The sequence below is a fragment of the Narcine bancroftii genome, chromosome 10 (assembly GCF_036971445.1).
Source record: "Narcine bancroftii isolate sNarBan1 chromosome 10, sNarBan1.hap1, whole genome shotgun sequence".
In the NCBI taxonomy this organism is placed as follows: domain Eukaryota; kingdom Metazoa; phylum Chordata; class Chondrichthyes; order Torpediniformes; family Narcinidae; genus Narcine; species Narcine bancroftii.
The window spans coordinates 85,320,498-85,344,788 of record NC_091478.1 but is presented as its reverse complement, the minus strand read 5'-3'; the positions used below and the strand labels follow the sequence as shown (position 1 = coordinate 85,344,788).

Genomic DNA, 24,291 nt, shown 5'->3' with positions numbered 1-24,291 from the left:
ACTGAAAGCTGAAGTGGTCAATGTGTGCTCCGTTTTAACATTTAAGAAGAATTTGGACAGGGGTCAGGGTGGGAGGGGTGTGCAGGGCTATGGAGTAGGTGCAGGTCAGTGGGGTGAGGCAGATTAAGAGTTCGTCACGGACTAGAAGGGTCTGCTTTCTGTTCTGTGATGTTCTCGGGGTTTAAGAAAGTCTGCAGATACTGGGATCGAGTGCAATACTCGAAACCTGCTGGAGAAACTCAGCAGGGCACGAAGTAAAGGGTAACCGATGTCCTGGGTTAGATCCGACGGAAGGAGCAGGTCCGAAACGTGGGTCCATCCTTTCCTTCCCACGGCTGCTGCGTGCCCTGCTGAGCGTTTCTCTTGCACTCGTGCGTCCGTGGCCCTTCGTGGGTGATTTGGTTCAGTTCGTAACAGGCTGATTCGATGGCATCACTTTAAATGTATCCAAACGCCACTGAGTCAAATCACCGGAGCTGATTCCCCCATCGGGCTCCGTGCTCAGCGATAACTGTTGACGTTATGCAGAACGGGCAATGAAGACCCCGTGCGTGCACTTGGCCAGCAAACCTGCTTCATTGCAAATCAGAAGCGCTTGCGTCCTTGTGCAAGCGGCCACTTCGGCTGCGTGTCTCCTCCCCGGTCGTGACGTCCAGGCGGCCGCCGGCCCCCCCCGACGTGGAGTGCGCGTGGTCCGGGGCTTGAGCTGGACGGCCAGCGTTGGTGGACTTGATGCAAAGCGAGGGTCGGACCGAAAGGGAAGCAACATGGGCAAAAGGAAGAACAGCAAATTTGCTCGGTCCCAGTTTTCCCCGCTTGGCCAGTCGAATAACCCCAGCAGGAGGCTGGTGGTGGAAGAGGAGGAGGAGGAGGAGGAGATGGGAGAGGAGGGGGACGTCTCGCCGCCCGGAGATTTACTTGAAAAAGTAAGTGTAGAAGCTCTACTCCTGGAGTTGATGATCCCTCCCCCAAACACCTTATTACTTCGACCTCATTCATTTTGAAGCTTGGCATCTGCGCCACCCCCCCCCCCCCCCCCCACCTGGCGTGAAAAGCGGCGTTTGGAGCAAAGGTCTGAGTCTCCTTCAGTTTTGGAGGAGAATTGAGCCAAAAGCGGTCTGTCCCAGGTTGGGTTGGGGTTGGGGTTGGGGTGGGGGGGCTTGCCATGTGCTTTCGATTTAGGCCCTGGGACAACTCTTGGATTTTAATTTGATGTTGGGAATTTTTAAAAAAAGTTTTGAGAGTTATCGGAGGCAAGAGTCCAAAATAAAAGTTTGAATATGATGGGAGAGTTTGCACAAGTTGCTGTTTGTATTCGGGGAATCTTGGCGGCGTGTTGAGTCAGGAAGTCAGAATAACTTTCTTCAAACCTTTATTCTCATCGGATTGTCCAACCCGCCTTCTCTAGTCCTCGGTGCAAAAACACGCAGACACACCACCAGATAGAACACACATACAGACAAATAATACTATACAGGACAGGTATCTTATCTATTTTTTTAAAAAAAGTACCACTTTGTACTGAGAGTGTCGGATCCTTTGGCTAGTCCATATTCTCACTGCCCCATGGGAAGAAGCTGTTCCTCAACCTGGAGGTGATCTCATCCTATGACCTAAACACCAATTCTGATCATTGAAAACCAAGATGAACATGAAGTATCAATATCAGGGTGCTGCTATTTGGTGAGATATTAACAGGGATGACATTTGCTTTCCCAATGCTAAATTATGGAATTGTCTGCCTCCATAATGCCGACCAGGCAGTCGGGTACAACCGAGTTCAGGGTGTGGGGAGAGATGGAACTGGATGTTGCTATATACGGTAGCAAAGATGACCCTTTGCCTTTCGGCAATATCATTAACCATGAGGATATGAAAAGAAGAAAGTGTGGAGTGAAATTGAGGTGTACGCTCTGGGGACAAAAACACTTGAAATGTGCTGTTAATGTTTAAAACTCTTCAGTGCCATTGAACTAAGTCAAAGTCGTCGCTGAGCAAGGAGTTGGGCAGAAATGTCACTGTGAAACTAGAAAGGGAAAGGTTGATTGACTTTGCATAATAAAAACAAAAATTTACTGAATGCACTTCCAATAACCAGAGATTTCCCTTGCCTGAAGCAAAATATTTTCTGATTGCCCTCTATTGCAATCTGATGGGTTGATACAAATGTTTACACAACAATGTTCAGCTTAAAGTACAAGACCATGCAACATTCAGCCCTTTGAGTCTGCTTTGCCATTTGCCATTTCAAATCATGGCTAATGTATCTTTTCAAAGCTATTTTCCTGCCTTCTCCCCATACCTTTAATTCCTTTCCTAATCAAGAACCAATCTACTTCCAGCTTGACTTCCATAGCTGTCTGTGGCAATGAATTCCACAGATTTGCCACCCTCCACCTGAAGAAATTTCTTCTCATCTTTGTTCCAAAGGGATGTCCTTTTATTCTGAGGCTGTGCCCTCTGGATTTGGAGTATCCCACGACTCCACTCTATCTAGCCTTTCAATATTCGATATGTTTCAATGAGATTTTCTCCCCTCATCTTTCTAAATTTGTGAGTACAGTCCCAGAGCCATTAAATTGCTCAAATGTTAATCATCTCATCCCAAGGACTGATCTTGTATACCTCCTCTGGACCCACTCCAATGCCATTGCATCCTTCCTGTAAACTTCTACCGGTATACCATGGAGAGCATTCTGGCTGGTTGCATCATTGCCTGGTATGGAGGGGCCAACTTTCAAGACAAGAATTAACTCCAGAGGGTTGTTAACTTGGCCTGCAGCTTCACGGACACCGGATTTCACTCCATCGAGGATATCTACAGGAGGCGGTGTCTTTAAAAAAAAAAAGCAGCTTCCATCCTCAAAGATCCCCACCACCCAGTCACGCCCTCTTCACTCTAATACCATCGGGGGGGAGGTGGGGGGGAAGGTACAGGAACCTAAAGACGAGCACTTAACAACACAAGGACAGCTTCTTCCCGCTGCCATCAGATTTCTGAATAATCAGTGAACCAAAGACACTGCCTGACATTTTGTGCATTATTGTTCATGGCAATAAATTCTGATTCTGCTATGCGTCCCAAACCTGCCCTCAGTCCTTAAAATGTGATCTGTTAAATGCCTTGTGAAGCCTCAGCATTATATTTTTGTTATATTTTGGTCCTCTTGAAATGAGTGCTAACATTGCATTTGTCTTCCTTTCTACCGACTCAACCTGCGAGAATCCTACATGAGGGCTCCCAAGTCTCTTTGATCTATTGCTTTCAGAATTCCGTCCTGTCTGATTATCTCGTCATCTTTGCTTTTATGTTTTCCTGTGCTCATAATCGGAGTTTGAGGTGGATTGTTGGATAACTTGCACCCAGCAATAAAACGTGTGTGTGTGTGTGTGTGTGTGTGTGTGTGTGTGTGTGTGTGTGTGTGTGTGTGTGTGTGTGTGTGTGTGTGTGTGTGTGTGTGTGTGTGTGTGTGTGTGTGTGTGTGTGTGTGATGTGTTCACGCATTACTGAAAACCGTTAATAATAAAATTGACTCTGGGGTAGCAGCGGACTGGCGCAAAACACCAAAAATGAGGAGAGCACCTCCATTGAGAAGGAGAAGCAGAGGAGATGACCCTACAGGACTGTGACAACAGCAGCTGACTAGCAAGGGGGCTCAGCAGCTGAAGGACCCACACAGGCTGCGGTTTGCTGGAGACTTACTCATGGGAACCAGGTATCAGTATTGGAACTGGAATCCTTGAGGGTGCTGAGGGACAAGATGGGCTCCAAAAGGGCCTCGGGCACTGGTCGTGCTGGAAGTTTGGGTCTGGAGCTCTGGTTACCAATGGATCGACCAGGGGTCTGTGTGGTTGCAGAGGTGGCATGAGCCTCAGTGGGCCCTTTCAAACTGCCATGGTGCCTGGTTAGCGCCCCAGTTTCACAGCAGTTAGAAAAGGTCTGACACGTTCAACCCCGTCGGAATCCAACTAGGTCCCTGGCCTACCTCGTAGTCAGGGAACCCAGTTAAACTTACCTAGGTCTCATCCACAGGTGATTTGAAAACAAAAGAGGCTGACCCCCTTATTCTGGTGACGTCAGCACTTCCGTGTGTGTGTCACTGGGCAGCTAGCATTTGAACATCTCGCAGAACTTCCGGTGAGTACGTGACGCATCCTTGCGGGGGGCGGGATTTCCTCCTTAAATTCTCGGGTTGGCGATTTAATGGGTTGATTCCCCCTGCAATTTAAAAGGTGCACCTTTGCCCCATTAATTGCACCTGGGTCCCTGGAGGGCTACCCAGGTGCTGGAGTTTAAGAGGCTAGTATCTCTGAAGGGATTCTCTCTTTGAACCTTTGGTCATGAGGAGGAGAGAACTATTTCAATGTGAGATATCTGGTGGTGGTGCAGTAATTAGTGCTGAATTCTCACAGCTGCAGAGAGCTGAGCTTGGATGTCATCTGTGCAGCATTTGCACATTCTCTCCGCGATCACATGGGCTTACTCGGGGTGCTCCAGTTTCACCGAGTCACGTTGGTATGCTAATTGGCTACCATAATCTCCCCTTTCGTGTAACTTCATAGCAAAAAAAAAACAGGTTGAAGGGGAGTTTATCAGCATATTTGTAAAGGAATAAATTTGGGGTTCAGGGAATGAGGAGGAGGAAATGGGATTAATGGATTGCTCTATTGGGAGCTACAATAGACTTGATGGGCTGAATGGTTTCACGTGTCATCAAAAGATTAGGAATAGTTTAGAGAATTATGGGCCACACACAGGCTCATGGGACAGCTCAGGCCAGCATTTTAATTGGCATTGTGATGAACTCTAAGGACTCAAAAACCAGCAACAACAGAAATTCACCAAGACAATGGTTACTTAAACAAAATTTGTTTTTATTTTCTTAATACAGAATAAGATCAATATTTAACTTATCACTATTAAGTTACCTAGCCCCCTCCCCCCTTCTAATTCTAAGCACGTGTGTGTATGTGTGCGTGCATTCAAGATGGTTCTTTTTCACAGTCCAGTCCTTTACTGTTCACGTCTCCAGGTTTTCTGGTATCAGGCAGTTTTCAGTGCTGTGCACAGAATTAAACAGTCATTACATTCAACAGGCTCTGGTGCCTTAACTTAAGTTGTTACCAGTCAGGAAGGTCTTTGGTGGGTTTGTTGTTTGTTCGACAAGCAAACTGATTTCCTCCAATCGTGAACCGGTGTTTTTCTGAAAAAATGTGCCGCCTTCCAGGTTACCGCTTTTCCCCTAGTTCACAAGAAACACAACAACCAGCCATGACAGAAGTTTCGAATAGGCTGAAGTCTTGAAATGGGGTCTTTAGCAGGCTTTTCACTTTCCCAGCCTTTCACCAACTGCAGCAGCTTTTTATTTCTCTCCCTCTCTTTTTCTGTTTCTCTAATGTGATGTTTGCTTGTGATGTGACCTAAACTACCTAATCTCATTCCCCCTTTTAAACATATTTTATTAACTTGCAGCGTGAACGAGTTGCGTTGAGTGTCTGGAAAACTCTGAATAAACTAAATCAGATTCTGAGCAATTGCCTCTGACAGAGGAGATCCACGAGACTCGTACACCACCTCACTTGTATGTTAATGATGCTGATACTGACGGATCGTCTTGTTCAGATGATTTTTTTTTAAAGCAAGACTCAACATTTATTTAGGTATTTTGATTAGTCGAAGTTTCTCAGAACCTGATAAGTAAGATTACTTACTTCCATGCATTTCCTGGCTAATGAAAATTTGATAACCTGGTCTTCCACACGGGAATTGTGCATTCAGTTTCCTCCTGTGCAATAATATTGAGGTCTGACTTTGCATCACGTGCAATTTGCACACCAACACAGAAGAGCACATGTTAGAGTCTGAGGGGGCAACAGAAATAAAGGACTCTCCACCATCATCTCGGGTGCTTTGAGAGAAGGGCAGTAACTGTAAGGTTGCCAGCAATATCCAGATTATAAAAATGATTTAAAAATTTCCATTGTATCTGGCCTGTTTTTTTTAAATCATGCTGTTGTGAATCGTGGGAACTAGAAAGTAATGGCAGTTAATGATGCTGAATTGAACAAGGTGTCCACATTAGTTTCTAATTTGTATTTGTGATCTAAAGGGCTCCTGCTTGGCTTAGATTGGCCCAGTAGCATCATTGACACTGTTGCAGTTTGGACAGTATGAATGCATAGCTTGCCACCGACCGCAGCATTGTTCTGTTTAATAATATCTAAAATGAAGCTTACAAGATAGGATTTCCCTTTGGTGATAATGTTCTGAAGTGCTTTACATTTACGGCAACACAGTTAGAGTAGTGGTTAGTGCAATGCAGTAACAGTGTCCGTGATCAGGGTTCGAATCTCTCATTGAGTTTATACCTTCTCCCCGTGTCTGCGTGGGTTTCCTCCGGGCACTCTGGTTTCCTCCCACCCTTCAAAACGTACCAGGGTTATAGTATAATTGCGTATAGTTGGGCAGCATGGGCACCTGTGCTGTATGTCTAAATTTAAAATATAAAATCAGTCTGATCAAATAGCTATTACAAATTCACCAGCTTTAATCTTGATTCAAAAACAATTACTAGACGTTTGTCTAATCTGATGCATTTTTTAATAAAAAAAGAAAAAAATGTATACCTTCAACCAATTGAAGCCCAGATGATAATCAATTTTGTTTTATAAAGCAAGTTTTCAACTTTTTGTCATGGATGTTATTTGCAGTCTAAATTAATAATTGTAGAAAGCTTAACTTTTTATTCCTGGTGAAAAATAGTTGCAGAATTTTTATTAACTTGTCCTTTTCTAATACACATGGAAGCTATCTTACCGAATACAATCTGAAAGAATTCCTGTGTTAAGATCAGTCAACGTTAAGTTTCGATTATATAATCAGTAAGATTTTCATTTAAAAGTTGCTTCTAAGAGCAAAGGAATGTTAAGACTCTAAGTGGGAACACTATCATTTTAAAGAAAGGTTACCACAATAAACTCTGTGTATTGGCTCAGAAAACACCCAAACAAAATGTCACTATTTTTCTGTGGATCGCTATAAATGAGGGTCCATTGTGCAAATAGCCAAGTTTAATTCATTTTTTCTGCCATGATGAACTAAAATTCCTTCCTTGTAGTTACAGTGTGTGTCTCCTGATGTTCGAGAATTAGCCTGTGCAAGTATTTCAAAACTTGTCCAGGAGAAAAAGATGATCCCTTCATTTCTGCAAAAAGATGTCATTCGATGTTTGGGACCAATGTTGCTTGATCCCAGTGTTGGTGTCAGGGAGACAGCTGCTGGTGCGCTCAGGTTAGTGCTAAATGATTGCAGGCATCAAATCAAATTGTTTTTTTTAAACAATTAATATGAAATATTTTATTCAAACAAGTAAGAATATGAATGTTCCAAATTAAACAATTATAAATTCCAGTTTCTTGAAAAAAAAATTGTTGGCTGTTAACATTTTAACAACAAATCTCTCTGTCTTAAGTGGGCTTTGTGGAGCAATCCATGATGTGAGCCTACACAGGCAAGACCCTCAACTCTTTCTCTGATATATCGACGACTACATTGGGGCTGCCTCATGCACCCTAGATGAGCTTGTCAACTTCATCAACTTTGTGGCCAACTTCCACCCTGATGTTAAACTCAACTGGTCCATCTCTGACAACACTTCCTCACATCCTGCCCCCTGCAAGGATTCCATCTCCTTCTCTCAATTTCTCAGTCTTCACCGCATCTGACTCCAAGATGAGGTCTTGTAGTTCAGATCTTTGGAAATGTCTGCCTTCTTCCACAAACGTGGCTTTGACTCCACCACTATCAACTCAGCCCTGCTCATCTTCCCTGGCCCCCTCTCCCTCCAGATGCAACAAACATAGAATTCCCCTCAAACTCACCCACCAGCCTCTGCATCCAAGATATTTTGCGCTGGAATTTCCAGCACTTACTACGGGATCCCACCACCGTATACATTTTTGCTTCTCCTCCCCTCTTGGCGTTCCGCAGGGACCACTCCCTCTGCAATTCCCTTGTGCACTCATCCCTCCCCACCCATCACATCCCAGCACCTTCCCCTGTGCCCACAGGAGGCGCAACACTTGCACCCACACCTCCTCCTTCACCATGGTCCGGGGCCCCAAACAGGCCTTTCAAGTGAAGCAACACTTCACTTGTACATCCAGAGGACTTAATTTACTGCAGGTGGTGCACCCTTTGTGGCATTCTCTACATTGGAGAGACTGGTCACAGACTGGGAGATCACTTCGCTCAGCACCTCTGCTGTGTTTGTGACCTCCCAGTGGCAAACCATTTCAATTCCGAGTCACATTCACACATCTGTCCATGGTCTTGTGATCTATCAAACCCTGACCACCTGCAGATTGGAGGAACCACATCTTGTGCTTCTTCTGGGCACCCTCCAGCAAGATGGGATTAACTGCTTTCCATTAAACCTGCTCGCCTTTTCTTTCCCCTCCCCTTTTCCTGTCTTTCCAGTTCTTCCACCCCCCCTGCCATCCCTCCTCCCCCTCATTGCTGCTGTCCCCTCCCTCCTTTCTCCACCTATCATATCCTGCCTTTGCCAACCCACATTCTCACCCCCCCCCCCCCCCCACTTTTTTTGGAGAACTGCCGGCATTTTCTCATACTTTAATGAAGTGCTCAGGCCCTAAATGTCGGTTTTGTATCTTTACTTTTGCTACATAAAGGAAATTGTTGGACCTGCTGAGCTTCTCCCGCATTTTGTATTTTTTACGTCAACCATGGAGTCTATGGATTTTTGTTATTTACTTTCAGCAACAAATGTATTGTCTTCCGGTATAGTCATCTTAAATCATAAGGAATGATACTTGTCAACTTCACAATTCTATTTGTAGATCAGATGGGAAGATTTTTTTGAAGGGAAGAGTAAAATTGTCATTTTAATTTTTAAGGCTTTTTTTTAAAGTGCTATTTAAAAACTGGAGCAACTAATATCTGCTTGCGTTTCTCCAGCACTTATTATATTGCCCTACAATCACAGCATCTGCAGACTTTTCCTGTTTAACTGGCAAGTTATAGGAATTATTAAAAACACAAAAATGCTGTAGGGACTCAGCAGTTCACGCTGCATCATTAGGAGGCAAAGATGTATAACCAATGTTTTGAGCCTGAGCCCTTCTTCAAGGCATGAGCAAAAAGCAGACAGGTGTCTGAATAAAAAGGCTGGTGGAGGAAGCCTTTGTGGCCTCCTCTACATTGGAGAGACTGGACGCAGACTGGGAGATCACTTCATTGAGCGCCTTTGTTCTGTCTGTTGCAATAGCGGGGATCTCCCGGTTGCCACCCATTTCAAATCTTCACCCCCATTCCCATGCTGACATGTTTGTCTCTGGTCTCATGCACTGTCAGACTGAGTACCTGCAAATTGAAGGAACAACGCTTTGTGTTCCATCGGGGCACCCTCCAACCAGACGGCATTATCATCCGCCTTCAGTTTCTGTTAGCTCCCCATCTCTCCCCTTCCTTCTCCCTCTCTGTCCCTCCTCTTCCCCCATCCCTATGTTTCCACTCATCTAGCTATGACTCTCTCTCCTTTCCTCCAGCTCTCCATTCACAAAGCTACACCCCTGACCTTGCTCACCTTTCCTCTCATTCTTCCATCCATGTCTAATAATGGTTTTGTCTGTTGCCCTGTGCTCCGACCCCTGCCCTTCCTTCCTTCCTGCTCCAACCTTTTTTGATTCGGGCACCTGCCTGCTTTCTGCATATACCTTGAAGAAGGGTTCAGGCCCGAAAGGTTTACCTTTACCTCCTACGGACGCTCTGTGACCAACCGAGTTCCTCCAGCATTTTTGTGTTTTTACAACAATCACACTGATTACAAACTTGAGTTTCACCAATAAGAATTTTCTCTTCATGACAGAAATCTTAGCGCATGTGGAGGATATGATGTTTGTGATGAGATGGTGAACCATGATGTTTTGACCCCCCTTGCTGCACTGCTGAAGGAGGTAAATTCTTCATGTAAAAAAAACTAATTCTACTTGATGGTGTGGTTTTGTCATTTTTTTTCCCCATGAAGACTTCTTACTGTGCTAACATCTGAAAATGTAAGGAATATTATTCATTGGCCTTTATGTCAATGCCTGGAAGGAGGGTGGTGTTTCACAGGTGTTATGTGTCCCTACTATAATCTGCACAATTGAGAATGGAAAACTGCTTTGTGGAAAAATGTTGAAAAGCTTATTCTTTGATTCAGACTCTGCCTTTTGAACCAATTGACAACTTTATACAATTTTGCTCTTTGTGCAAAGAAAGAGTTGGTTTTGTTTCTTGTCGGCAGTGTTGTAAAGGATTAGATACTGATGTGGTCAACCCTGAAAATAAGCAAGCCTCTGATAAAAATCTCATAGAAGATGTATCCAATGAGGCCATCCACCTTCTCTGGAATTTGTGGTGAGTTTGTTCATCTTTTGTTTCAAACGTTAGCTATGAACAAAGTTAAACAAGTCTGACTATGATTGGCATTTACGCAAACAATTTTCAGGGCCTACCTGCTTTTTTTTCTCAAACATTAAGGCTCAGGCCTGAAACATTGTAATGTATAGTTTGTTACATAAAGAATGCTGAGCTCTGAACAAAATCTAGTTTTTGCAGTAAATCATTAAATATATCTGAGCAGAACCGATGACATCAGTGATAACTTTTGGTAGAAATTACATTTCATTTCCTATGAATTAATTATGCATTCTAATAAATTATTTAATAATTTGTAACGAAATACTGTAATTGGAATACCCGAGCTGGGGGGTAAGGTACTTGACCTGTTTTGAGAATGGGAGAAAAATGGGTGTGTTGATGACTACTTTCCATTTATTGATCTCCGGATAAAAAAAAAATTGTGGATAGCACAGTGGCATCACTAGGGTTGGTGTCACCCAGTTTGGCAATTCATTGTGTCACCCAACCCACCACCCCGTCCCTCCCCCAAAGACCCCCTCTTGTACCAGACCATGCAGAATCCTTAGTAATATTTTTTGAACTAATGTAAATCGTAATTCCCTTACATCACAGAATGTAACGGCCATAGTCGTGAGATAAACAACTCGCAAAATTAAAATGACACCTTTAAATTACAATATCATAAGTTTAACAAATACTAATTACCACAATATTGTAGCTAAATCACCAGAAAATTTGACAAAAGCAGCGACTATAAAAACCCCAGTAGTGCGTGCAGATGAAACCACGTGATTCCAAGCGTCATTGTAATTGGGTAATCACGACGGCTCTGACCAGAGCGCATTAGAAAGTTCAAAAAGTTCATTAGCATTGTGTTTTAGCCTTTTAGGTATATTGATATATAAGCTGGGCTTACAAAAATGTTTTTGTTGTTTATAACTCACGACAAGAATATTTTTATAAAAATAATAAATTTCTGCTGAAACACTGCACAAAAATTTTAGACAGTTATTTTAGTGTCCCCCACCCCCGATGGTGTCACGCACCCCGCCAATAACACAAGTTGGGTAGCACGCACGTGGTTTTCAGATCAATGTTCTTGTTCCAGGCATCTTTGAAACAACTCAGTGGAATACTTGCTAATGCCTGAGCTGGACAGTAATGGGTAATATTCAGACACCTAAACCACAAAAAGTATTTCTTCCTGTTTGGTTACCAGTTGTCTCATTATTCCCCAACCGCACTCCATGTCTAAGTCTCCAAAAGACCATGGTGGGGAGGGGAGTGGGGTCCTTTGCTCTCCTGCCCAAATCAAGACCTCTGCCTTGCTCATTCTCCCCCTTCATCCTCCCATCTTCCCCTTGCATCCACTGCCCTCCTTTGATCACATAGCTCTGAACCACCCTTGACCTGTTTCTCTGTCGCTCTCTTGCACTCTCTCTTGCTCTCTCCCCTAACCTCTCATTCTACTCTGACCTTTCTCTCTCTTTCTCTCCCCTCCCCTCCCCCCATGGCCTCCCTCCACTCTGAACCCCTCTCCCCTCTGTCACTCTCCCTCCTCTGATTCCCCCACCCCCTCCCCTGACCCTGTTATGCTGAGAAAAAGTATCAGATTTGGTTCACAGAGAGACTAGTGTGGACACAAGGGTTTGCAATCGCACACAGATTTTATTAACACCCAACAGCATGGGAAAATCGTAACGGGAATAAAACAAGCACAATTCATAAAAGATGAGAGGTCAAGGTTAAACAGTTCACAGTGACTAATTTACACAGGTGGTGCTGACATTCGCACACTATAAGCAGGGGTAGTACACACCCTCCCTGATAGATGGAAGGCAGCTCTGGCACAAACAGTACCCACAGGGGTATACGCACACTCCTGGACCCCTGATCATTGGGAGGTGCAGCTCTACTGCAAGTATCGATCGATAACAATTTGAACTATAGTGATACCATGGCTTACCTTACCTGCGACCCTTCCAAGAAACGTCCACAGTAGTGACCTGGCATGGAATGGTGACTGGGGCTATCACCATGAGGCAGAGGGAGGGAAATGTTCTCTCTGCTGGTGCTAAATACACCACTAATCTGTGTGTCTAGCCAATGGTGATGCTGAGTGATTTGAATTAGCCAATGGTAAGGTGTGCACTAATTAGTGGTCGGAGTCCAACCTTGACTGACAGGTGGTGTGACTTCCGAATACATTCTAGACTGGGAGGGATGTATTGAGGGGGGGGGGGCACATTTCCTCCACACACAACATTCCACCCCTCGGAAGCTACATCACTCTGGAGTTATTATGATGCCAATCAATGACTTATGTACATGTAATAACTTAAATAAAAACAAAAGGATGTGTTTTTATATATAAAAAAAGAAATTTAAAACAATAAAAATCAAGCGGATCAACATATACACAAGTGACTTCCAAATGCTGAACAAGGCATATAATCATATTCAATGAGAGCACCTCACCAGTGCCCCCCCCCCCCCCCCCACCCAACCCGACCAAAGTGGGCCGCTGTGTTACTGATGGAACAGGGTGCTGTCAAAACTGTTCCCAGTGTCAGAGGGGAGGGTAGAAAAAGAAATTTGTTTCGTTACCAGCTTGTATACCCAGTTTCTCTGGCTTGGCTGGCAAATGTGAGCACCCTTACCACCAATGTTTGCGAGCAGACCATGCAAGGTCATCCATCAGGTGCCAGAGCCCCCTCCTGGCTTGCATATCCCATGCCTTGGCCTCAGGCTTGAGTGCTCCCTAAACACAGAGCCCAGGTGCCCATTGCCATGCTATCCTGTGGTGAGGCAAGGAGAGCTGGCCAGCAGTCATGTATCCAGGTGCACATGGAGCGCTACGTTTGTCTGGGGTGTCGTTTGGCATCAGGATGCTGTTCCTGCTTGCGTCCTCTTCAAACGGGTGCCACAAGTGCCTGTGTGGATCCCTGTAACAATAACCAGGAGGAGTCAGGACTGAAGGCTAGCTAATTTAGTGTTTTTAAATAAAAGCCCCCACCCCCATCCCATTTTCTGTTAATGTGAGTTCTGGGGTGACACTGTCACTAGCCATTTTCATAATGCAGGTGACCCTACTTTGTCACAGTGAAATTCCTGGGAATTCAGGACCTCCCGAGCCTTTCAAAGCGCAGTCCAAATTGATGATGCGTTACGCTTCTTCTTCCCCCACCCCACCAACGGCTTCCTGCCCATGCACCTCTCCCCCCCCCACCACGCTTCAGCATATTGCAACGGCGGCACAATGCTGGATGAATGGCTGACTTCATTTCCCATAATCCCTTGCACAGCTGGAACCACTCTGGGAAATCCAGCTGTGTGAGGGATTATGGTTAACAAAGATGGCCATTCATCCTGCATTGTGCTGCCGTCACGACCTGCCGAAGTGGCTCACTGTTGTCAGGAGCGCTCATGTCCGCATGAGAGAGAAGGGAATTGGGAGCCCCTCATCTCCCAACTGAAGCAGTAGGAGACGTTTGCCTGGCAGCTTGTGGGGTCGGTCTTCTCACCCATTTAGCCCCTTACCTGTTTAGTCTTGGGGCTCTATTATCTCACAGTGACCACCTACATGCCCACCTGAGGTTTCCCCCATTTTCGGCTCCCTAGGTGGGATGCCCTTGTGGCAGACGTGGGACTGTCTGGACACTGGTCGGGCTAGTAAAGTCTTAGGCACACACCCCCACCATTTGTCAATCCCCTTCTAAAATGTCTTCCTCCTCATGGCTTCCCCTCTTCCATTGTTGGAGTCCTTTCATTTATTCATTTCCCATACTTCTGTTCTTGCCTCCACACAGAATAGTGATGGAGTTCCCTTGATCCTTGACTCTCCACCTATTACCATCCACAGCAAGCATTATTTTTTGCCACATCCACCAGCTCTAACAGGATTCCATCACCAGCTGCTTGCTTTATCTTATTTCTGCTTTCTACAGAGACCACTCTCTCAGTGAATCTCTGGTCAACCCCTCATTTTCTTGTAAACGTAGGAGGTACAGATTCAGATTCCAGCAGTTGGCTATCTCTTATCTGGGACTGTTATTTGTTGGGTTCTGCTAGGATTGATGCTTCTGTGATAAGATGCTTGCATGTAACGTGCATCACATTTTTTTATAATTAAATGTACATTATTTTGCTACAAATAGTTTTTTTCTTGACTGCATTTAATCTGTGCTGGAGAGAAATATGCCTGACGATGTGGTATCTTATTCTGTAAGACTAATTTGATGGGTGGTTGGGGTGGGGGGGGGGGGGGTAGATTTGTATGCAAAATGGAGGAATCTTAACTAAGGAAAGATATTGTAATATGATTGGGCATTTTTCTTTTGCTTTCTAAGTGAAAGCAGCAGCAGGGCAGTATCCATCTTCAACAAAGAAGGTTTATTGGATATCTGTATTCTATGCTTGAGACGGTTTAACAACAACATAGAATTGGCCATTTCTGCAGGTGGGTATATTCCATTAAAATTAAATGCACGTGGATAAAGAACTTCAGCTATTTGTTTTTTTAAGTTCTTCATGCTACATCATCTTTTAACTCATTGTTTTAATATTTCTATTGGTAGATTTTGACCACTTTAGAAAAATGGAGGCAGTTCAGTTATTATTTGGTACTACAGTAAAATCCCAGTTATCTGGGATTCTAGTAACTGCCAGCCTCAATCAGCTGGCAAAAAAAATCACAGAAAATAAATATAGGTTTAAAAAAAAACAAAGTTTAAAATTGGTGCCCCTGAATGGTTAGTTCGCCAATCACAACACACAATTTCATATAACCAGAAAATTCACTTATCAGGCATCTGCCAATCCCCACAGGTGCCAGAATCTGGGGATTTTGACTCTATCTTAATTTGTATGTAAGTGGGATGTAATTTGAAAAAGAGTACATCATGTGGAGAAGCTAATTTGGATTGCCTTAGTAGTTTGAGACCAGACAGAAAATACTTGAACTGTATGTACACCTTCAGTACTTTTTTCCTTCCCAAACTCCCTATAGAAATTTGGGTCTGTTTTCCCATTTGTCAACCATGGGTCCATACTACATTTTTCTTAAGGTTTAATCTACCTTAAGAAAATTGCATACATTGGCCACATCGATTCATGTGTTTTTTTAAAAAATCATTAATTCAGCTTTTGGGATCAAATAGTTCAGTGGCCTAATTTTCATTATCAGGTGGCTAGCCTTGCTACATCTTTTTCAGTGTTCCTTTCTGTTAACAATTGTGCAGGAGTGCAGATGTGTATGTTATGATTTTCTGTGTTTTCCACTGTCAAACCATGGTTTGCATGGTTTGTACAACCATGTGGAATCAGCATTTCTGCGGTATTCTATTAGCAAATCTGTTGCTTTTACACTGTTGAGATGTGCTTTCTTTAGCTTATCTGAAATTTTATGGATGATAGAAAAGTGCATGGTGAATAATTATCAAGTCAGTGTAAATCTTTGAGTTCTGCATGTGTTTGTACTGTAGCTTCCTCAGATAAATGTCAAAATCAGACAAGTGTGGTTAAATTTCATTACAGAAGACCTTTGAAAGATGCATGTTCATTTGGGCAGAAATGCAATCAGCAGGATCACACTAACACTCATGGATTGAATGGTCATTTAAACATTTTGTAATGAGAAAGAAATGTTTGCGAAAACTATCTGTTGTGTGTCTGTCTGAATGACTGGTACAGATGGATAAGACTACAAGGGGTTTAAAAGGTGGCTAAACACCACCTGTAGCATAGAACTGAAAATTATTCTGGGATTTGGACAAGAAAGGCATAGTTATTTGGAAGATATGGATATTAAACTTTGAGTCAAACACATCAGTTGAAAAATATGAAGTACTCTTTGTAGTTCAGAAATGCTCTTGAGTGGTTGAATGAGTTCTTGGTTGATTTTTAAAGTGGGAACAACAAAATGAGGGATTTGGTGAGCTCCACCTTGAGGAATACTGTTCTCATTTTTCCCAAGTCAGTCTGATTTGCCTGATTACACTGTGCCAAAAGACTTCATTTGAATTGTCAGTGCCTGATGACAGCAGTAATATATCTTCCACAAACTGGATTTTGAAAAAATATGAGTTTAAGTGGAGCAAAGAAACCAGGTTTAAAAGATATTTGATGAAAAAGTGGTTTTTGACTGTACCTCAACAAATTAAGTTTTAAAACGAACCAAATGCGCTCTTTTGAACTTTTAAACTAAACTATAACTCAAAGATAGCAATCTAGTTTATTTCTGGAAATAATATGGTTTTGTATCTGATAACCTGATGAAAATATTTAAGGTTCTGCTGTCAGGGTCAAGGTAGGACGTTGGTTGGGTAAGGCATAAACCCTGGCCTATGACACTAATTGAGGAAGAGCAGCCCAACATTCATTTTTCCATCAATATGATGGAAAACCTTGTGTGGAAATGACAATAATTACACTTCAAAAGACTATGAAGTGCTTTGGGATTATCTGGGATTATGGAGGATACTTCATAAATCTTCAGTTATTTCTTTGAGATTTCAGTGTCCAAGGCAGACAGAACAAATAATTGTCAGATGATCTCAGTTAATACAGAATCTCAGCAGGTCCTGCAGCATCCATAGGAGGTAAAGATCTACAACCGACATTTTGTCCTTTGTCAGGGTAAAATTATACATGCTTAACATGTATTAATTAGATGCCACCTTTCCAAAAATGCCATACTGACTGCACTTGAAAAATACTTTATCAGCTTGAAAGCAATTTGGGATGTTCTGAAAAGGAAATGCCATTATTTCATTTTAGATTGTGTGTGTGTGTGTGTTTACTCGCCTGTCGACTGTCTCATGGCCTTCTCGTTTAAACTTCAGTGCTTTGTACTGCCAGCTTTGATTGGAGAAGTTTTGTGCTTTTCAATCTCTTTGCGATTCAGTTTGGTTCATGAGATTGCACAATTTAATGATTGATTATTGCAGGTTATACATTGTTTTCTTCCAACCATTATTTTAAAAACGGAGGATGGATGTTAAATTCCATAGTTAAAAACCCTCCAAAGTCCATTTTTAATTTGTCTCTTCCTATGACTGAGCTCAAGCCTTGTGGCTGTAATTTTCCAAATAGGCAGAACATGACCATGTGACCACAGTGACACAGAACTAGGATTAGAAATCTGGCATCAACTAATCTTTCCTTTTCACATTGAGTACCCCCTCCCCGCCATCTTCATCACCTTGTGCGACTTGAGCTCTTTTTTATGATTAAGTTTGTAAGTGAATGGAATTTATGGGAGCATCCAGAGACCAGAAGAAGGTTTGCACTCAAGCTCGAATTCTGGACATGTCGAGCCTGAGCTGGGAGAATTGAATTATAATACCAATGTAGAAATTAGGTTATTAAACAACTCTGCCAAATTAAAATGGATGGCAGGCTGAGCTGGTTTGCAGAAAGCAATTTTGGTTTTGGTTTGCAGAAAGCAATAGTCATAAATCCATCTGGTCCACTGTTCTCGAAGTCAGGAAACATATCACACTATATTGCTCCATGTGTGATTCAGACCAATAATCAATTTAAATGTTTTGTTGATAAACTTAATTCCATTAAAAATGTAAAATTTCCATTAGTTGATACTATCTATTCTCTGCAATTGGTGGAGCAGAACTGCTAACCTCAGTTGATCATAGGTTTCTAATGAAGACTTCCCTGCCCAAGTGCCAGGAGATCATCAGAATGCAATGTGAAAATTGCTGGCAATTTGTCTCGATGTAGAGACAATGTCTCAGAGGTTTATTCTGGTTCCTAAATGGAAAGTAGCTCTGATTGTTAACTGTTTACTTAAGCTATTTGCTCCATTATGCTAAAATGTTCATCCAATATATATATTCTATAGTTTTCCATAGTTCCATATCATTCTTAGTTTTAGATAAGGAGTGTAGCATATCTTTTTGTCTTTCATGTTTTCAATATATCGTAAGTGCATTTTTTTCATGTCCACCCCTTTGGACTCTCATCAATTTTCTCATGCTCAAAAAATGCCAACCTGTTTCATTTCACTTGTAAATCTGATCACTGATTGCAGGAAGTAATGTTTTCTGCTCAGTTATGAAATAAAAGTTCATCGTTGTTTCTTGAATACAACCAATTTTAGAGATGGGTTTCTGAAATGGCATGTAAGACATCGACATGTGACCTGATCAGATTTGGAGCCATCTGATAGTATGATGTCCATATTTGCAAAGCTATTAAGAATAGAATAGTTTATTTTTAAAATACATTGGAAAATGTCTGAACAATTGTAAAGCTACTTTCTACTTGTGTTCAGATGAGTTAGAATATAGTGTTACATGAACCTACAAAATTTGAAGTCATCGTGTTTGTTGCAATTGTGGATATGATATTGGCATGTTATTCAAACCTCCCTCTCTGACAATCTCGTTTGCTGGTGTTGATGAAGTTTGTGTTCTGACACTAATTGGAGACCGTTTATTTGTTCAGTCTCTGCTGGGTATTTGCAATGTTATTGCAAATTATTGTGTGAAAGATGCATTGCTTCTCTTTGAGTAGGAGTAAACAGAAAGACAGGCATTCTCTCAGTGGGAGGGTGAATAGAAGGAATCAACTCCTTTATCTGTCAAAATATTGCAGAGAATGCTTTATTTCAAAAGCATATCCTTGTTCAGAAATAAAAATGAGAAGACGGTCTTCAGCTTTTGTTATCTTATGCACAGCTTCAGCTCTGAACTTGATGTTTTTCGTGTGATGTGTAATAAATTGCTGACTGATTGAAAGGCATTTTCAGGTTGACCCAAACGTGAATTCCTGTACCAGACTATCTGGAGAATATTGCATCCTTTTTATTGAAACATTTCAACAGCTTACATCCAACTTATTATCTTTTGGGTAAATCACTAAATTTCAGGTGATATAATTGCTTAAGTTCAAATAATTTCAATGAATATTATTTTTTATCTTGAATCACAATATTTTCTACCAGCCTTGGCTCTATCTTGTGTAACCGTTAAAGATCTTTGTTAGACTGTAGTTTACCTCAATCTGTTTCCTTTTTGAAGGATATCAAAAACAGATTTTAATTTTGCTTAATAATTTATTGTACTAAAATCAGCTTTGGCTCCTAATATTTATTAGCTTTGCAATTTTAAGCATTTTATTATGCTGAAAGAAGTCTTTGGTCTCTGAAATGAGTGATGCATCTATTCCACCTTTAATCTAGAATGTCCTCTTGACAAGTCACGAAAAGGTATTTACATGATTGCAAAATGGTTAAATTTTTGGTGCTAGGACAAAGTCAGCATGGTTTCCAACAGGGAAAAGCTTGCTTGTCAAACCTACTGCAATTTTTTGAGGAAACCACAAGTAGACTAGACAAGGGAGATGCGCAGTGGATGTTGTATACAAGTGCCTAACCTTTTATCCAAATTCGTTGGGACCGGACACCTGCTGTTGTTCGGAATCTTCTGGATTTGGGAATCATTTTGAAGGCAATCCCTATAAGCAAATACCTTGTTCCTTGTCTCTCTCCCCACCCACCCCGGTCATCTGTCTGTCAGCATCCCCCCACTCCCCAGGGCTGGTGCCGGACTATTTTGTACCTTAGGCCATATTGCATGCAGAAGTGGGGGTGCTGACCGGGTTGAGCAGTGCCTGGTTCTTCCCCACCAGGTGCTGGGGGCTGAGAGTCACCTTTCCACCAAAGATAAGGGAGGGTGCCCCCGGAGGCAGGGATGGGAGGTTTTTGGGGGGAGGGGGTCTCCCACTGAAAATGGAGAATATTTGCACAACATTTTTTAAAAACTCAGTAGTATTTCATTCAACTTACCCCCACCTCAAATGTCCAGCCTCTGAAATCACTGCAACTTAACCTTATTAGTGTAAACACCCTGCCTATGTGTAGGGCCGTTCCAGAGATAAGTATGCTAATTTATTACAGGAAATTAACATTACTGAGATGTAAAAAACCATATTTGATAAGCAGATGTTATCTACCAAAAAAAAGTGCCGGTTTTTGGAAGTTGCTGTTGTTCAGAATCCCAGATAAAAGGTAGGCACCTGTATTTGGATTTTGTAAAGGCCATCGACAAGGTGACATGAGGCTGCTTAAGATGAGAACCCATGGAATCAGAGGAAAGATTTTAGCATGGGAAGAGCATTGGCTGATCGGCAGGTTACCCTTTCCTTTTGCACTACTCCAGCATCTGTAGATTTTCTTGTTTAAGTTTTTGAGATCATTTCCAAATGAAAGTAACCAAAGATGCTGTAACTAAAATATTCATCTCTTTCAACTAACTCCATTTATTCCAGTGTCACATTCCGGGCAAGGCAATCTGTCGGTAGCTATCAGAATGAAGAGCTGCAGCTGAGTTTTCCTTCCTTCAGTCCTGGTGTATTGGGAATCGTTGCAACATGGCTCATGCCACCTGTCTGCGATTAACACCCAAACTGGGACTGAACTTGGATACCACGTGCCATCACCAGGTGACGAGCAGCTTGCTATGGGCACCCATGCATACGGCTGAGCTCCCAAATTCTGTAGTTCAACTCGTTCACAAGATCATTCCTAAGAACAGCAGAACACGCTTCCTCCATGGACTAGGCAAATGAGAACATTTGATGGCAATACTCTGAGCCTCACACATGAACATCAGTCATCTTTAGAATACTGTCTTGTTTCTGATTCTTTACTAATACTGTACTGGACTATATAATTCTCACCATATTTTCCCATGTAATGGTCATGCAGCTAATAAAAGGAACCCATCCTATTGGAAGTTAAAATATTTGAAAAGTGATAATGCTATTGAAAATTGGTTAAGCAATTTGCCTTCAATGGTTGGTCCCATTACAAAGGACAATGCTCAAGCATTTGTTGAATTATCGGCCTAATATGGGCTATTATTACAAAGCAGAGATGATTTGTGATTTGGTGTGAGATCAACATAGATTCTGAACACCTGATCATTTGATTAGTCAAGAAAAAGCAAAAAGTTTTGGAGAAGCACAGAAGAAGAATTTGTTCCAAGTGGAGGATGGTTTACCAGATTTAAAGCAAGGGGTAATTTGCATAACATTTAAAACATGAAGGGAAGCAGCAAGTGTTGACCATGCCTCCTCGGTGAGTGCATTTCCTGATACTTTGGCTCATAATTAAGGAGGATGGGGTTGTGCCGAACAACTGTTCATTGGAGGAAAGTATGCCTGAACATGCATTACCAGGGAGGAAAAGATTGCCCCAAGACACAAACCAGCAAAGAGAGACTGAAGGCAAATACAATCTGGAAGAATTCAGCAGGTCAAACTGTATCAGTGGGAGAAAAAGGACCGTTGACATCTTGAGCCGAAATTTTTCACCAAGAAAGAGAAATGGAAATCCTGTGGGAGATTGCAAACTTAATTTTTGCTTGTTTATCCTGCAAATAACTCACCCTTGAAAGAATTTGGAAGCAATCTCTTCTCAATTTGAAAGTCCATCAAAATGGCTTGGGTAAAATTGGCCACTTTTTGAAGACTTGCTTATGAACCATGATGTCCCTGAAGAAGAGAGACACTGCTTCACAAAACCTGCCATTTATATTGGTTCTAGATAATTCCTACCAGCACCACCTACGGCTCCTAGAACGCTTCCACCAGCGTTGTCTCCGCTCCATCCTCAACATCCATTGGAGCGCTTTCATCCCTAACGTCGAAGTACTCGAGATGGCAGAGGTCGACAGCATCGAGTCCACGCTGCTGAAGATCCAGCTGCGCTGGATGGGTCACGTCTCCAGAATGGAGGACCATCGCCTTCCCAAGATCGTGTTATATGGCGAGCTCTCCACTGGCCACCGTGACAGAGGTGCACCAAAGAAAAGGTACAAGGACTGCCTAAAGAAATCTCTTGGTGCCTGCCACATTGATCACCGCCAGTGGGCTGATAACGCCTCAAACCGTGCATCTTGGCGCCTCACAGTTTGGCGGGCGGCAACCTCCTTTGAAGAAGACCGCAGAGCCCACCTCACTGACAAAAGGCAAAGGAGGAAAAACCCAACACCCAACCCCAACCAACCAATTTTCCCCTGCAGCCGCTGCAACCGTGTCTGCCTGTCCCGCATCGGACTTGTCAGCCACAAACGAGCCTGCAGCTGACGTGGACTTTTACCCCCTCCATAAATCTTCGTCCGCGAAGCCAAGCCAAAGAAGAAGAAGATAATTCCCCCAGGGAATCGTATTTTTGGATGATTTTCAGCAAGATAATTAAGATTGTGCACATGCCACCGAACACCTTGCCAATCGATCACTGTTCATCTTTTAAATCTCCTTTAGACATTTTTCAGGCTATTGAAGCAATTGATGCAGCAGCAGGCAAGAGAATTTTGGAAGTTATACAGCATCTATGATGCAGTGAAGAATAGTATGAATGGTAGGGTTGAGGTAGAGCAATCAAAAATGAATGATGTATGGAAGCAACTTTGCCCTAAATTTGTTATAATGTCTGGTTTTACGAGACAATTGAAGATGTGAAGGAGAAAATGGTGGCCCTTGGTAATCAACATCAGCTTCAGGATAATGCAGAAGATGACACTGACTGTTTAGAGTCTCATGCTGAAGGTTGAAGGAATGAAGACCTTATGGAACTGGAAAAGCAACTATTTGAAGAGAAAAAGAATGAGAAGTTGAAGCTGAAGAACTTGAAAGAAATTCACTTTGGAAGCTTGGAACTCAACCTTGTATATGGAAGAATAAACATCCTCACCTAAATAAAGTTCATTTACATAAACTTAAAAAGAATGGAGGTTTAGCTTTACCAAACCTTAGGTTTTATTATTGGGTAGTCAGTTTACAAAACCTTATATTTTAGTTGTATTATAATAACTGTGAAGACCGTCCAAAATATCTCTGGAATCTAATTCTGTAACAAAATTTTCTCTCATTTCTCTTCTTGGATCCTCACATCTATATCTCTAAATAAATTAACTAATAATCCAGTGGTTAAACATACTTTGAGGATCTGGATACAATTTAGAAAACATTTTGGTTAAATGAGATTTTTTTTCCCCCCTCTCATCCTATTTTTTCTAATTATTTCTTTAAACCTTTCATAATTGATGTGACTTTTAAAGAATGGTATAGATTGGGCATTAAATGTTTATTTGTTGAGGGGTGTCTTCTTCTTTTGAACAACTTTCAGTTAAATGTGGTCTACCAAATACTCATTTTTTTCGTTTCTACAGATTAGAGATTTTTATGATCTCAATTACATTTCCTAAGAAATTTTTAATTTATAACCTTTCTACAGTGGTTCAATATCTAACATTTATGATGTGTTATTGGGAAAAAGAGAGGCTCCTTCAGATGAAATTTAAAAAGCTTGAGAACAGGACCTTGAATGTAATTTTCAAATTGGTTACTACCATTTCTTTATGTGCACGCCACACTCTCCTACAATTTAAAGTAGTCCATAGGAGTCACATATCTAAAGTCAAGCTATCTCTTTTTTAATCTCCTCGTTGAGATAAATGCATCAATGGAGATGCTTCATTAATTTACATGTTCTGGACATGCCAGAGCCTTGAGAAATATTGGATCAATGTATTTCAGAATTTCTCTGCACTTTTTAAAGTTAATTTTAAACCAAATCCCCTAACTGCTTTATTTGGTATTTTTGGAGAGAGTGACATAACGGTAACAACATCTGAGCTGCATGTATTAGCTTTTATTTCTCTTTATGGCGAGGCGAGCGGTGTTATTCAGATGGAGGGACATTACTCTGCCTAGTCGAGCTCAATGGCTATGTGATGTCATGTTTAAAGATTAGATTCTCAATTTCCGATTTGAATTTAAATTTTCAAACACTGTGGGGAACCTTTTTGAAGTACAGTACAATTCTTTTTGGAGAACTGGTC

General features: G+C 42.1%; 1 protein-coding gene across 2 annotated transcripts in view; it reads left to right on the top strand.

Annotated features, from left to right (window-relative positions):
* Positions 1–528: 528 nt before the first annotated feature.
* The window catches only part of heatr3 (HEAT repeat containing 3), a 50,370-nt gene continuing 26,607 nt past the window's right edge, over positions 529–24,291 (top strand). Inside the window, exons 1-5 of one of the 2 annotated variants that reach the window (XM_069901623.1) lie at positions 529–926; positions 7,119–7,291; positions 9,888–9,975; positions 10,308–10,420; positions 14,776–14,885. In XM_069901623.1, the coding sequence (XP_069757724.1) occupies positions 537–926; positions 7,119–7,291; positions 9,888–9,975; positions 10,308–10,420; positions 14,776–14,885 (874 nt within the window). In that variant the 5' untranslated portion in view covers positions 529–536. Of the gene's footprint in view, positions 927–5,486; positions 5,662–7,118; positions 7,292–9,887; positions 9,976–10,307; positions 10,421–14,775; positions 14,886–24,291 lie in introns of those variants that run through there. The other variant, XM_069901624.1, reaches the window with a different exon arrangement.